Source organism: Amphibalanus amphitrite, unplaced genomic scaffold (assembly GCF_019059575.1).
Source record: "Amphibalanus amphitrite isolate SeventyFive unplaced genomic scaffold, NRLGWU_Aamphi_draft 000038F_arrow, whole genome shotgun sequence".
Classification (NCBI taxonomy): Eukaryota; Metazoa; Arthropoda; class Thecostraca; order Balanomorpha; family Balanidae; genus Amphibalanus; species Amphibalanus amphitrite.
This window is the reverse complement of record NW_024881534.1, coordinates 1,550,836-1,564,239: the sequence shown is the minus strand read 5'-3', so window position 1 is coordinate 1,564,239 and position 13,404 is coordinate 1,550,836. Positions and strand designations below refer to the sequence as shown.

Sequence of the window (13,404 nt, the reverse complement as noted above, 5' to 3'; positions counted from 1 at the left end):
TTTCTTTTTTTGTTGAAAAAGTCAAGGGATGAAAAATAAGTGGCCTAAAACCGGTGAGAAAACTAGATTTGGGGGACCCTAGGTTGTTGATCTCTATTATGGTGTGCCCCCCAGTCTGAAAGTAGTTCCCGCGCTCCCCGGCATCTACAAACGCTAACGTCGTACCTTCCAGACGACAAATGCGATCCAGGAGCAGAGCAGCGCCATTCGAACTGTTCGTTCCAGCACCTGGGCGTTCCTGCACGACCACCACGGCATGGTTCTGCCGTAGACAGTGTTAGTGTGTCGCTCCTTTGCCAAATGTCTCACAGACTCGGATTGCACCAGCGCACTAAGGGGTCTCACGGTGTACTGAGGGCCAAGGGGTAACTAGCGCCATAACTGGCTGCCGATTGCCACCTAAGCAGCCTTCCTCCCGTGTTTGCACTGTGATAAACCTCAAAGAAACTAACGTTTGCCAGGATATGAATAGACAACTGGCGTCGCATGAGTCACTCTGGAATGTGGTGCAGTGTTGTTTAATTTGCAGAGTAACGAGCACATGAATAAAGCATACGTGCAGGTATCTTAGAGCACTTGCTTGAAGACTGAAGAGGTTAGGTACTATGGTGAATGGTGTAATAGACAGCCGTTCAACGTGCAATGATGGCTGTTCATTCAGGCGTATGGGTAATTAAAAGTAGTGACGACATAAGCCCACCTATTTCCATATTTACCACCCAATCAGCTGATCGCATTATGTGAAAATAAGATGGATGCTACGAACTTACTGCGCTATCTTTCTCAAAACCATGACGGCATTGTCGAGGACCTACTCTGAATGTTAAACATCAGACAACATACATGATGTTCTCCGCACTTCATACTGTGATGCTGAAAACATCCAATTCTTCCCTAAACAATGGAAGGCGACCATCGTGCCGCTCTAAAACATCTTTTATCCATGTTGGACTCACGACCCCGCACAGATACAGCGAGTCCCCAACCGGAGTTGTGATTGATGGAGAAGGAGAAGATGAAGTAGCCGAGGAGGAGTGACATATCTGTCTGATCCTTGATGGCTTCTTGGTATGTTGAGCTTGCATTATTTTGTTAGCTTTAAAATTATTTTTGCCGAAAATCCGCATCTTCTAGCAAAACAACATGCACGCAATAACACCTCACATTACGCCGATGACTGATGAGCGACATACCTACCGTCTACGCTACAAATCCGATCCAGGAGCAGAGAAGTGCCATTCGAGCGGCACGCTCCAGCACCTTGAGGTTGTTGAACAGCCACCAGCGCATGAGGCCGCTGTCCTCCTGCGATGGTCGGCCGATAAGTGACCTGTGACCTTCGCGTATATCCGCCCACGGGGTGGCCAGGCCGTTGACTGGCCAGTGGCCACCCCGTGGGCTACCTTTGCGCGTGCGCTACCTTTGCGGTCGTTCTTTGCACGATGCACAGTGCACACACATGAACAAAAGGGTAGTGACAGCTTTATCAGCTAACTGCAAGTCCACGGCGACAGTGGAGGGCTGTCGGTCGTATGTGTTCACTTCTTTAGATGCAAATTAATGGCTGTTTTTGCGTTTGATATAGTGTGTTAAATTATTTTCTTCGGACGTGTTCATGCTGTTAGTGTTAACCCAGCCAAAGTGTGTAGTTTTCAACTTACTAAATAGTTCTGAGCATGTTTGCAGTTTGATTAGGTATGTCATGCAGAATCGTCTTCACAAAGTGTTACCGCAACAGGTCTTTCCAATGCAACGCGGCAAAGCCTTAGTTTCAACAAAACATCTAATGTCACCCTCACAAATTAAGGCACTGTACACAGACCACCAACTTTGCCCCACGGTTTCATGAGAATGTTGATATTTAGATACAGATTGAATAAGTAATTCGTCGTCACGCGCTGTGATAATGAATTTTAGATCGAAACAGGTGCAGGACACACAGGCCCCAGTCTGTCGGGTTGTTGACAATGTTAGGCCACAGGCAGCGTATCCATCAGTCGTGTATTGGTGCTCAATACAGGCATTGCACCAGCAGCAGCAGCACCAGCGGCAGCACCCGCGCGTGGCGGCTCCCCGGTCCAGAATGACCGCCGCCCCCGGCTGCGGCCGTGACCCCACGCCGCCGGTGGCAGCGGCGCGCCCAGCGGGAGGCGGCCCGCAGAGGCGCACCCAGCAGCGCGCCGAGAGGGACGCCTCACCCCGGCCACGCAGCGCATAACACAGCCACACATAACAATACATAACCCAACACATCTCCCCCCTAAATAAATAGCGCCTTAGGCTGTAATTGTACACATGGAGGTGTCACTTCAGCGACAGCATGTTGGTGATGATGTCCACCACGCTGGCGAACCCCGCGCCGTCGGCGTATGCGACGCCGTGTGCGCAGGCGGCGGCGTCGAGAATCGAGCGCCGTCTGCGGTGTCGGAAAACGAGCGCCTTCAACGTGCGAGCATCGCCTCGAACTTCTCGGTGGCCTCCCAGCGACGTATGCCTGTCGGTAACGATCAGTTCAGGGCAAACCATACGGGTGACGATAATAACTAACTCACATACATTTATCAAATTTATGCCTGTTAAGGGAGATCTCACAATCTGGAGACTATTCGAACGACATGAGGACTTTCATAATGTTTTTTTTTTTACGGGTCAGGGTATCTAGCCGGTGGCCTGGAAATCCGTCCATATCGTGTCACGTATGGACGGTTAGCGGGCATGTACGGTTGTTCCGTGACAGTTTCACCAGAACTCCAAACAAAATCAGGGAGCGGGGAACTGCTCTCAGATATAATGTTTGGGTCCTGACTCTGAGTGGTGTGCCCGTCGTCTGTCCGCCGCTCTCGCCGTTGGGGCGTAGCCGCGCGGTCCTCATCGTCATCCCGGCCTCGCAGCTTCACAGGTTTCAGGTGGTCATGGTGTATCCTGATAACCTTCCCACCAGGCATACTGACCTTATACGTGACTCCTTCCTCAGTTGGACCTTGTTTCTCTATCACAGTCCCTGGTCCCTTGTAGTGCAATGCCAGCTTGCGTTTGCCTCCAGGACAAGTGGTGTGGTCCCTCACCCAGACCTTCTGACCCGGCATGTACGGTGTCTCTCGTGCTGACTGGTCGCGGGAATCCTTCATGTTGGCCGCTGCTTGCTCGATTTTTTCACGGACTTCTTCATGTGCATGGCGTAGCTGACGAAGCTTGTGTTCTAGGTAGGTGTCGACCATCGAAACCTCCTGACGTGTTCTGAATAGCTCATCGACGGGAAGGCGAGCTTCACGTCCGTGCACCAGAAAGAAAGGCGTGAAACCGGTCACCGAGTGCCTGGACGTGTTGTAGGCGAATGTGAGGGACGCCAAACGATCGTCCCAGTCGGACCCACATGGCTTGATGTATTTTGATGACATGTCTTTGAGCGTCCGATTGAATCGCTCTACCATTCCGTCGCTTTCTGGCCGATAAGGTGATGTGCGAGTCTTTTCTATGCCCATTCGCTTACAGAGTGATTGGAAGACGGCCGATTCGAACTGTCGGCCTTGGTCGCTGTGGAGGCGCTCCGGTACCCCGTGGTGCAGTACCAAATCGAACATGCACTCGGAAACTGATTCAGCCGTTTGATTTGGCATGGCATATGTGGTCACATACTTGGTAAAATAATCCATAATGACTAGGGCGTATTTGTTTCCACGTGCGGATACTGGCATCTCGGTTATATCGACGGCCACTCTTTCGAATGGTCTCGAGTATGTCTCTGTTTGGATTGGTGCTTGCATTTTTGGCGTTGGTTCGTTCCTCCTCTGACACAATTCGCATGTTTCGCAGTGCTGGTTAACATCCTTGCTCATCCCTGTCCAAAAGAATCTAGCCGCCACTTTTTCCAAAGTGCGCGTCTTTCCCAAATGGCCTGAAGTCTCGTCGTCGTGCAACATCTCCAAAACCACCTTGCGATACGTTTTGGGGAGGAGCGTCACCGAATCGCTGTCGCTGCCCGATCTCTTTAGTTTCATGATGCCCTTATCTATGAACAGCTGGTCGAAAAAACGAGCCATCGTTCGTAGAGAGCTACTCTTTTTCTTGAGCTCCTTCCTTGGGGGTAGCTTCCCCGCTGCCAACCAGTTCTTGACTTCATTCAGGACGGGGTCCAGATCCTGTTCCAGCTCTAGCTTCCCGAGGGTAATTTCTTCCCGAAAGGCTTTGTGGTTGGCGGTTAAGAGCTCGCTGACTCCTGCATCAACTGTTGGATCGGTGAAGTCGGTGACAGGCCTCGACAGAGCATCGGCATTGCCGTTGTCACTACCCTTTCGGTACTCAACGACGAAGTCGTACGTGCTGAGCTCAACGGCCCATCGACCTCTCCTCCCAGTGGCATCGCCGTCAACGTTGATGGATTTCGGGATGTTTTTTAGGGGTTTGTGGTCGGACGTGATGGTGAATTTAGTGGCTGCGAGGTAGTGACGAAAATGTCTGATGGCCCACACGATCGCCCACAGCTCCTTGTCGTACGCTGGCCATCGTCGTTCGCTTTTGTTTAGCACTTTGCTGGCATACGCGACGACTCTCTCTTCGTCATCGACCATCTCTGTGAGAACAGCTCCCACCGCAGTGTTTGAGGCGTCAGTTGCGAGCCTGAACTCCCCTTTAAATGTCGGCAGAGTCAGGATTGGAGGAGACGTCAGCTGTGTCTTGATGTTATCGAAGCTTTCTCTGAGCTCGTCAGTCCACTCGAGGTCACCTTTCTTTTCTGCGGCTTCTCGGATTGGACGCACCAGGTCGGAATAGTTTGGAACGAACCTGGAGTAGTATCCTGCCAGTCCCAGGAAGCTCTTTAGATCTTCTGCTTTTCGCGGTCTAGTCCAATTGCGCACCTTCTCTATGTTGGCTGGGTCTGGTTCGACGCCTCTCCTTCCCACCTTGTGTCCGAGGAACACCACCTCGTCTCGAGCCAAGCAGCACTTCCTTGGCTTTAGCTTCATTCCTGCTGCTCTTATCCTTTGAAATACTTCCTCCAGGTTCTTTAGATGTTCTCGTTCGCTCTCTCCAAACACGATTATGTCGTCGATATAGACGAGGCAGCTCTTGGAGTCCATTCCAGCCAGCACCAGCTCCATCAGCCGCTGGAACGTCGCTCCTGCGTTCTTCAGGCCGAACGGCATCGCTCGGAAGTGGTGGAGACCTTTTCCTGTGCTGAAGGCAGTCTTTTCCCTGTCCTTCTCGGCGACGTCAACCTGCCAGTAACCTGACGCCATGTCGAGAGTTGAGAAAAATTTTGCTTCGGCGAGGCTGTCGAGGCTCTCGTCCACCCTCGGCAAGGGGACTGGCAAGCTTTGTGTGACGGAGTTCACTGCTCGGAGATCGATGCAGAACCTGAAACTGCCGTCTTTCTTTTTCGCCAGGACAATTGGTGAGCACCAAGGGCTGGAACTTTCTTCAATGATCCCTTCTTCAAGCATCTTTTCTTTTTGTCGTTCCACCTCCTCTCTCAGCTTTACTGGGATTCGTCGTGGCCGTTGACGTACTGGCGGTGCATCGCCAGTTTTGATCTGATGTTGAAGGAGAGTCGTTTTTCCGATGTCTGCTTCGCCTTTGCTAAAAACATCACTGAACTCCATCACTAGCTGCCTTAATGAAGCCTTTCCCGTTTTTGAGAGCACCGCTGACTCCAGTTTGAGCTCCTTCATGAGTTCATCGATCGTCCCCTCGTCGACTGCGGCTGAAGCAACCGATGTGTCTGGAATGTCGTAAATACCTCTCCCATTCTCCTGGATTGAGTACAAAAGTCCTATCTCTGTACCTGGAGGGATCGTGATTGCCTCACTCCCGATGTTTGCGATTTGAACCGGGACCTTGGCTTCGCTCGTCACCGCGGTGACCACGCGAGGGATTCTCCATTCTTGCTCGTTCCCCACGGGCTGTGGCTCGAGCACCCCTTGCCAATTGACTTCCTTGGTGACTTTGACACCACCGTCTGGAATCTCGACGTCGACCTGAACGAGCGTCTGAGACTTTGCCGGTATTGTAACAGGCGAGCATGTTAGTACCCTGGCGCGCTGGGGTCGTAGCTCTGCGTATGTCGGGAGTGGAATCTCCAGGCTGCCGACCCTGAAGACCCCTGCCTTGTCGTCTAGCACTGTTTTGTGCTGGCAGCAGAAGTCTCGGCCGAGAACGACTTGGTAAATCAGACCTGGAATTACCAGCATAGGCTGGATGAATTGCAAAGCCTGTATGGAGAATGACACTTCTGCCTGTGTAGTGACCTGTATTCTCTGCCCACCCGCCTGAGTTATTGCTCCAAAATGCCCTCTGCGGGACGAGTGTTTCGGTACGACCGTCTGGGCGAATTCTTGTCCGATCATTGATGCGTCGGCTCCAGAATCAACCAGGGCCCATACGCTGCGCCCTTCGACTTCGATTTTGATGACAGAAGCGCGCTTGGTGTTTGGTTCTTGCCCCGGCATTGCCGGAGTATTCTCCACAGCGCCAGATATGTCGCGTGCGGGGCTCGAGGGAGCGATGCCCCCTGCTGCGACTGGCGTTCTCCAGCATTCGGGTAACGCGTGCCCGTACCGTCCACAACCCTGGCAGGGAATACCGGGCGGAATCGCGCTCAGTTTTGCCCTCGGGGTAGCGGCTCGTGCTGTCCGTTTAAGTCGGTTTGAAAACTGCGGACAATCACGTTTGAAGTGGGCGGTATCGCCACACAGGTAACAAACGCCTCGTCTACTGCCGGTCGGTTTGCGGTGCTCGGTCAGCTGGACTTTCATTTCATTCAACTCACTCCGGAGTTCTCCAAGAATGGTCAAAATACCTGGTGCCTGTCCACCCTCGATGGATTGCGCTTCTTCAGACGAAATTGCCACAGCCGTGTCATGACCGGCGGACGCCCGCATAACGGCGAGAGTGAGGTCCTTTTCCCAAAGTCTCTGGACAACTTCCTCCGCTTTTTGAAGCGACAGCACAGTGTGGTCATTGTGCAGCTTCTCTTGAAGCTTAAGATCGCTCAGACCACACAGGAAGTGATCTAGCGCTATATGATCCACCTGTTCACTGGATAACCCCGGGTGTGCCAGATTTGTAAGTTTTCGGACGCGATCCGCGAATAACTCTATATTCTCTTCAGGCAGTTGACGGATAAGACGCAACTGAGCCCGAGCCCGTCGCGTGTCGCAACTAGATCCAAATTTCTCTTGTAGGACCCCCTTAAGTTCCCTGTAGTCGCTCCTGGCTCTTTTGTCCAAGTTCCCGCAAATGTCCAAAGCAGCACCATCCAGCAAGTCGAGCAGGGCAGCTGCTAGTTTTGCCCCCTCCAAGTCGCCAAAACGCGTCTCAAAACGGAAAATCCACGTTTCCCAATTTTCCTCCTTGCGACCGCTAAATTTTGTTGTGCTGTGAATTTTTAAGTACAGTTCACTCGCCATTTTGGGCGGTGTATGATCGACGACTAATAAATATGATCGTATCGTCCAACGATACGGTATGCAATGACCAACGGGTAATTTGAAAATCGTGTCGTGCAACGACAACGCTATATAGCCCTATGATCGTATCGCCCAACGATACGTTATGCAATGACAAAACCAGATAATTTGAAAATCGTGTCTTAAACGACCACGCTATCTGTGCTTTATGAGCTGTAGGCGCTGCCAGTGCCTCAGCGTGATTTAATATTTGCCTAACATAATCGACCTGAAATCAACAAAATCTGGGTCGAGAACGACTGCACCTTTTCCAAATTTCAGGTCGTAGGCTAAGAGCTCATCTATCGTAAATCGATAGCATAAGAGCTGCTAAAACGGTTATTGTTTAAATAAGCATAACTCAAAAGTAGGGAGCGTAAATGAGCTTACCTTGACCGCGCCAATGTTAGGCCACAGGCAGCGTATCCATCAGTCGTGTATTGGTGCTCAATACAGGCATTGCACCAGCAGCAGCAGCACCAGCGGCAGCACCCGCGCGTGGCGGCTCCCCGGTCCAGAATGACCGCCGCCCCCGGCTGCGGCCGTGACCCCACGCCGCCGGTGGCAGCGGCGCGCCCAGCGGGAGGCGGCCCGCAGAGGCGCACCCAGCAGCGCGCCGAGAGGGACGCCTCACCCCGGCCACGCAGCGCATAACACAGCCACACATAACAATACATAACCCAACAACAATCTGACTGCGGTCGTTAGCAGTCACGACAACCGAGTCAGACATGTTCTGAGTGTGGTGTCCTCAAGGTGACCTTCACTGGCACCTAAAACAGACGGGTTCTGATTGGTGAACTTGAACTTCGCCAGTGATGCCCTGGTCTCTTGGAGGTATAACCTCTGGCATTTTAATTGGAACTATTTGGTAACAATGGTTGTAAAATAAAACATTTATCCTCGACTTATCAGTGATAAAAATCGGCACCTGCACTCGCCAGGATTGGTCGGATTTGGTAAATAATCAGGATGGCTCCAGACTCCAGGGGCAAAATATTGCCAGTGGTCCATTTTGCCAGCCCTTATCGATGAGGTCACGCCTAATTGAGGCTGCGTTGTGCAGAAGGTCTGCCGCGCGGACATGAGAAACTGTGCCATTTTTAAAATAAATTTCGAATTACGAATAAATAGGTAGGCTTCTCCATAAGCGCAAGCCTTTTGCATTTCCAAATCGCGTCCGTCTGGACCTTGCCTGCTTTTACCCCACACTGTCTATGAAAACGATCGCCTTACGTCTAGCGCATCGAGAAGCATTGCGTGTCTCCGTTGAGGCGGGGGCTTACAGAGCCTTTAGTCCCATCTCAGAGGAACCTGGTGCCTCACAGCTCTGCCTTTCAAGAGCTTGGCGGTACCGAAGTAGCAGCATCTCACTCCGTGCTTGTCCCGCATCTACGTGGTGTGCATGGGAAAGATGCTATAAGTACTTCAGCTGGTTCTCGTAGAATGTGGTATCGTGATGTGCCGACTGCCGTGCTGCTTGGGTTGTTAGTGTAAAATAATTGGTTTTTACTCGGGTAAGGTCGCATACCAATTCAAAACATGTTAAAGACCGCCAAATTCGACCGCCTTCCAATCCAATGCTCAGGAGTCACAACAAGGCGCAAAAAGAGCGTTTTTACTGGTTTTCGAGTCGAACTGTGTCACTAAGCTTTAATTAAGAGAAATCCACTGATTAAAAAGAATTATGGTCATAGCAGCTAAAAAGAATCGATAGGGGCTTGTTCGTTTACCGTAAGTGTTATGCGTAAGCTAACCATTTATTATCCCTCACACAAATCGAAACACATGTAACAGTGAAACACCCTGAACCGTTCGACAGCCGGTTGAACATGAAAAGACCTCAACCTTATATAGTAAATGATTGAAGAAGCACTACTAGCAGGAGCTCGTTGATTCCATGACAGTATTAGAATGTAACATTCAGGCATCTATGCGATGCCCACAAAATACGTCACTGGGACAAGGCATGTCGGTGGTTTCCTACCACGGTTAATGGTTTCCCCTGCGTCGCCGCTCATTTGCGGCTTGTGCTGATTTGCATAAGAACAACAGTCGCTTTACCAGAAGGATTCCTGTCAGATCCCTTGTCAATCGCTGTCAGAATCGCTGTCAGATTCACCAGAATCGCTGTCGGATTCACCGGAGTCGCTGCCAGACTCGCTGGACTCGCTGGAGTCGCTGCCGGAATCTCCGGAGCCGTCACGGTTGCCGAGGCCGAGGCCAGGGTTGTTGGGGCCTACCCCTGGATAGCCGGGTCCGTACGAGCCCGACGTCCACGGATTGCCGGAGCCTTCCGATTCAGAGCTGCTCGATCCGTACCCTCCGCTGGAGCTGGAGTCACCGGAGACCTCAGTCTCGGAGCTGTCCGAGCTGCCCGAGTCACCAGACGAGTCCGAGCTGGACTGACGTACTGCCGGGCTGTCCAGAACGTCGTTTGGTCTTCCAACGGCGACCGCCGCCACCAGCGCCAAGAGCAGCAGCACAGACAACACCTTCATGGCTGTACGGATAGTGGATGGCTGCTCTCGAACGAAGACAAGACACCGTTCCTACCGACCAGAGCACTTTTATACCGGGACGTCGGGGCCGTATCAAACGCCTAAAGTCAGCAGAAGTGGTGCAGCAGTCGGGTGACGCAGAGACCCAGGTGGATGCGCAATCCGCTGACACGGCTCAGACAATAGCACAGGTGTGCGCGTGCGGGCCTTACACGCCGCGCGGGGTGCTGATCGTCCCGAAAAGCTGCGAACGGCAGCTCCAGGTCCATTGTTTGAGTGCTGAACTGATTCCTGAAGTGATTCGCGGGACGTGTCTGACAGATATCGACTGCATGTTCTTGCTGTGTTCGGGGCGACCTGCCCCACGCGGTCGACAGTTGCGCTTAGAGAGAAAAAAAGCGGCGACACCGGGCGGAAATTCCGTGTATTTGACACCTGCTCATCTGAACCGTCAAATGGAACTGTCAGGGTTTTCGTGATTTACTTTTGGCGTCGTATTGGAAGTATAATGAATGCTCCGGGATAATGTACTTGTCTTGGCGAGGTTCACAAAACGATGGACCCAGATTTTATTCACAATAGTGGGAAGGGGAATAGTGTAAAGAACATCACTTTCATTACTCAAGGTACGCTACACAACTAAATCACAAAATTAATTGAAATTTTGACTACATAATTTAACATTGTAATGCTAGAAAATTGTTATATTCTCACGCCAAAGCACGGATATATACGGCAATAATAAGTCATCCCACAGAAGGGTGCTATCCTATCCCTTTACGCACTAAAGGGCATTCAGCTTCCTATAAGACGCAAAATGTTTAATTTTAGGGCTATTTTGCACGACTCCGCGTGATATGTTCATGATGGTATGCAGTTAAGTTGAGCTGTTATGATAACATTTGAATTTCTAACTCAAAATCTCTGACTACTCCTGTTTTGCCTATACCTACATATAGCGCATTTAACTGAACACTTGGATTTCTCAAACGCAACTGTTATTCTTGTATTGTCACCATTCGATTAGTTTTTGAAAAGTTAAAACAGTCCCTCCCTCGTTCTAATTTTGGCCGAAATACGTCATTTCTCATTTCTGACTGATCACCTCGAAGCGCGATAATTATATGTCTCAGTAACAAAGAAGACAAATCTGGTCAGCTGGTGGCGATCTTGGCACACTTGTTGAGATCCTGTCAGTCCTCCAAATGATGCATGGTGCCAGGACATGCGCTATCAGACGGGAAGCATGCATCTTCCGTGTCTGCAGAAATTTGTTCTGAATTGCGTGATCGAGACTTCGGGGGCTGTCATCGCGAGATTGCGTCAACAGGTGCCACGTGGAGGTACTTATACCCCTGGGCCGGTGGCTCATGCCGACTCTGCCAAACAGCGAGGGTACCTTAATAAGTGCTCTGTAAATCTAAGAAGTTCAGGGATTGAGCTGTCGCCAAAACAGGCGTCGCAAGCACTCCTTTTTCAGCGTCATTCGCCTGGCGTCAAGAGCATTCCGGGCAAGGAACTTGTAGGTAAACAGCTTTCTCGCTTGCTTGATTAGAGCGAACGCAAATGAGTGTAAATACTTTGTTTTTAGACTTTGTTTTTAGAGATAAGCACAATTTTAAAGCGTAAAATGTCCGTAACACCTTACCTAGGACATGGCATATCAACACATGCTTCAATTTACATGCTTAAGAAAAGCTCCGCAAAATGTGGAATGCTTCTTTGAACGGTCAGCAAGGAACCGCGTAGCCATTTCATTTCCTTTTTTATATCGTTCTAACTTACCAATGCATTCGCTTGCTTTGCCATTTCAGACGATGTCTTCATACTCTGCACTGCTGTTGCTGAGCCTTCAAATGGCATCAGCTATGAGGCTGCATGCTTCTCAATCGGGCGACGCGCCTCGCAGCCGGTCGTTCCGCCTCGAGCCCAGCACCGCTCGTAGGTCCGAGAATGGCGATACGAGCCGCCTACCTGTGTGGGACTGCAGTGACCTACCCTTCGGCACCCCGAGCGGCGTCTACTCCATCCTGGAGGGCGCCGGCGGCCCTCCCGTGTGGGCCTACTGCGACTTCAGCGACCCCGCCGGCTGGACGGTGCTTCAGCGGCGACAGGACAACCCCACGCAGCTCAGCTTCGCGCGCCAGTACGACGACTACCGCTACGGCTTCGGCCAGCTGAACTCGGAGTTCTGGTGGGGCCTGGAGTACATGTGGCTCATCACCTCTCGGCACGACCGCGTCTACGAGCTGAAGATCGAGCTCGGCGACTGGGTCGGCGCCACGCGATACGCTCTGTACGGCCAGTTCAGCGTCTCTTCACACGAGGGCCGGTTCCGGCTGTATGCCACCAACTACTCTGGTGATGCCGGCGATTCGCTCACTTATCACAGCGACATGCAGTTCAGCACAGAAGATGAGGACAACGACTCGAATAGTGCCAGCAACTGTGGCGGAATCTACACGTCCGGTTGGTGGTACCGTAGTTGCCATGAGAGCAACTTGAACGGCATTTACTACGGCAATAACAACCCGACAGCCGACCAGAAAGGGGTCGTCTGGTCGGCCTGGCACGGGTTCTACTACTCGCTGAAGGATGTGGTGATGAAGATACGTCCCAGGGTGAAACTGACGTAGGAAATGCACGTCAGATGTTCAGACAGTGAGTGCTGATGCATTCTGCACGGGATACATAAGGTTAAAAGTTTTGAGCGAACGATTCCCCAGCTTATCGTTTTTTTTTCACATGCTATGCCTCATGACTCGCTTACCTCTGAAGTCAGGTGGATATTTGTGGAAATGTCGGCTTTTGCTTTGATTGTCCTCTAAACGTTGTCTTGCTGTATTGCAATATATTTTTGATGGGATATATGCCTTCTATCTATCCAAAATTGATGTATTTTTGTTCAAAGTTTGCATTTGTATTTCGTTCATAAGATTACACCTCTATCAGCGCACTAATGGTGTTTGAAGTCGAGTAGTCTAACCGGTCGTGAGTTGTATCAAGCGGCGCCCTGCAAGGTCGTCACAAGGCAGGCACTCAAAAACCCCGACTACATAAGTGATACGGGCCATCCTAGTGATCGCAGTTCCTGACCGTGCACAAATTTAAAGGGACACTCCCACCTTAACATTAGTTTTGAGTTGAGATAGCCAAATTGGTGGCCATGGCCTGCAAATACCGGTTTGGGCACTCATAACATCGAAAAATGCTTTAATTCGAAGATAAGGAATTTCAAACTTGCAGTTTTCGGATTCTAAGGGGCTAATGCATTGGAATGCCTCCTTAGAATTTGTGACGTCAGCGGAGATCTAACGATTTTTAATCTTAGACTAAAACCATCGTTAACACGTGGTGGTATACGCTGCTTTGCGCGCAACGTCTGCCGCACTATAAGGCTGCCAAATTATTGCTTCCAAATAAAATCGCTAGTAACAGGGGAGATCCCAAAAAGTAAA

At 50.9% G+C, this 13,404-nt stretch overlaps 2 protein-coding genes across 3 annotated transcripts; one reads left to right on the top strand and one right to left on the bottom strand.

Moving 5' to 3' along the window:
- Positions 1–9,535: 9,535 nt before the first annotated feature.
- Positions 9,536–9,946, bottom strand: LOC122373754 (clumping factor A-like). The gene has a single exon (XM_043352119.1). It carries the CDS (start codon positions 9,944–9,946, stop codon positions 9,536–9,538), a length of 411 nt encoding a protein of 136 aa, XP_043208054.1.
- Positions 9,947–10,770: 824 nt separating this feature from the next.
- Positions 10,771–12,814, top strand: LOC122373685 (microfibril-associated glycoprotein 4-like). 2 transcript variants are annotated; one of them, XM_043352002.1, is made up of 2 exons: positions 10,771–11,468; positions 11,761–12,814. In XM_043352002.1, the coding sequence occupies exons 1-2, from the start codon at positions 11,172–11,174 to the stop codon at positions 12,580–12,582; spliced, it is 1,119 nt and encodes a 372-aa protein (XP_043207937.1). In that variant the 5' UTR covers positions 10,771–11,171; the 3' UTR covers positions 12,583–12,814. The 2 variants fall into 2 exon arrangements, with proteins under 2 accessions (XP_043207937.1, XP_043207929.1); XM_043351994.1 differs by having other exon boundaries at positions 11,319–11,472.
- The last annotated feature ends 590 nt before the right edge of the window (positions 12,815–13,404 follow it).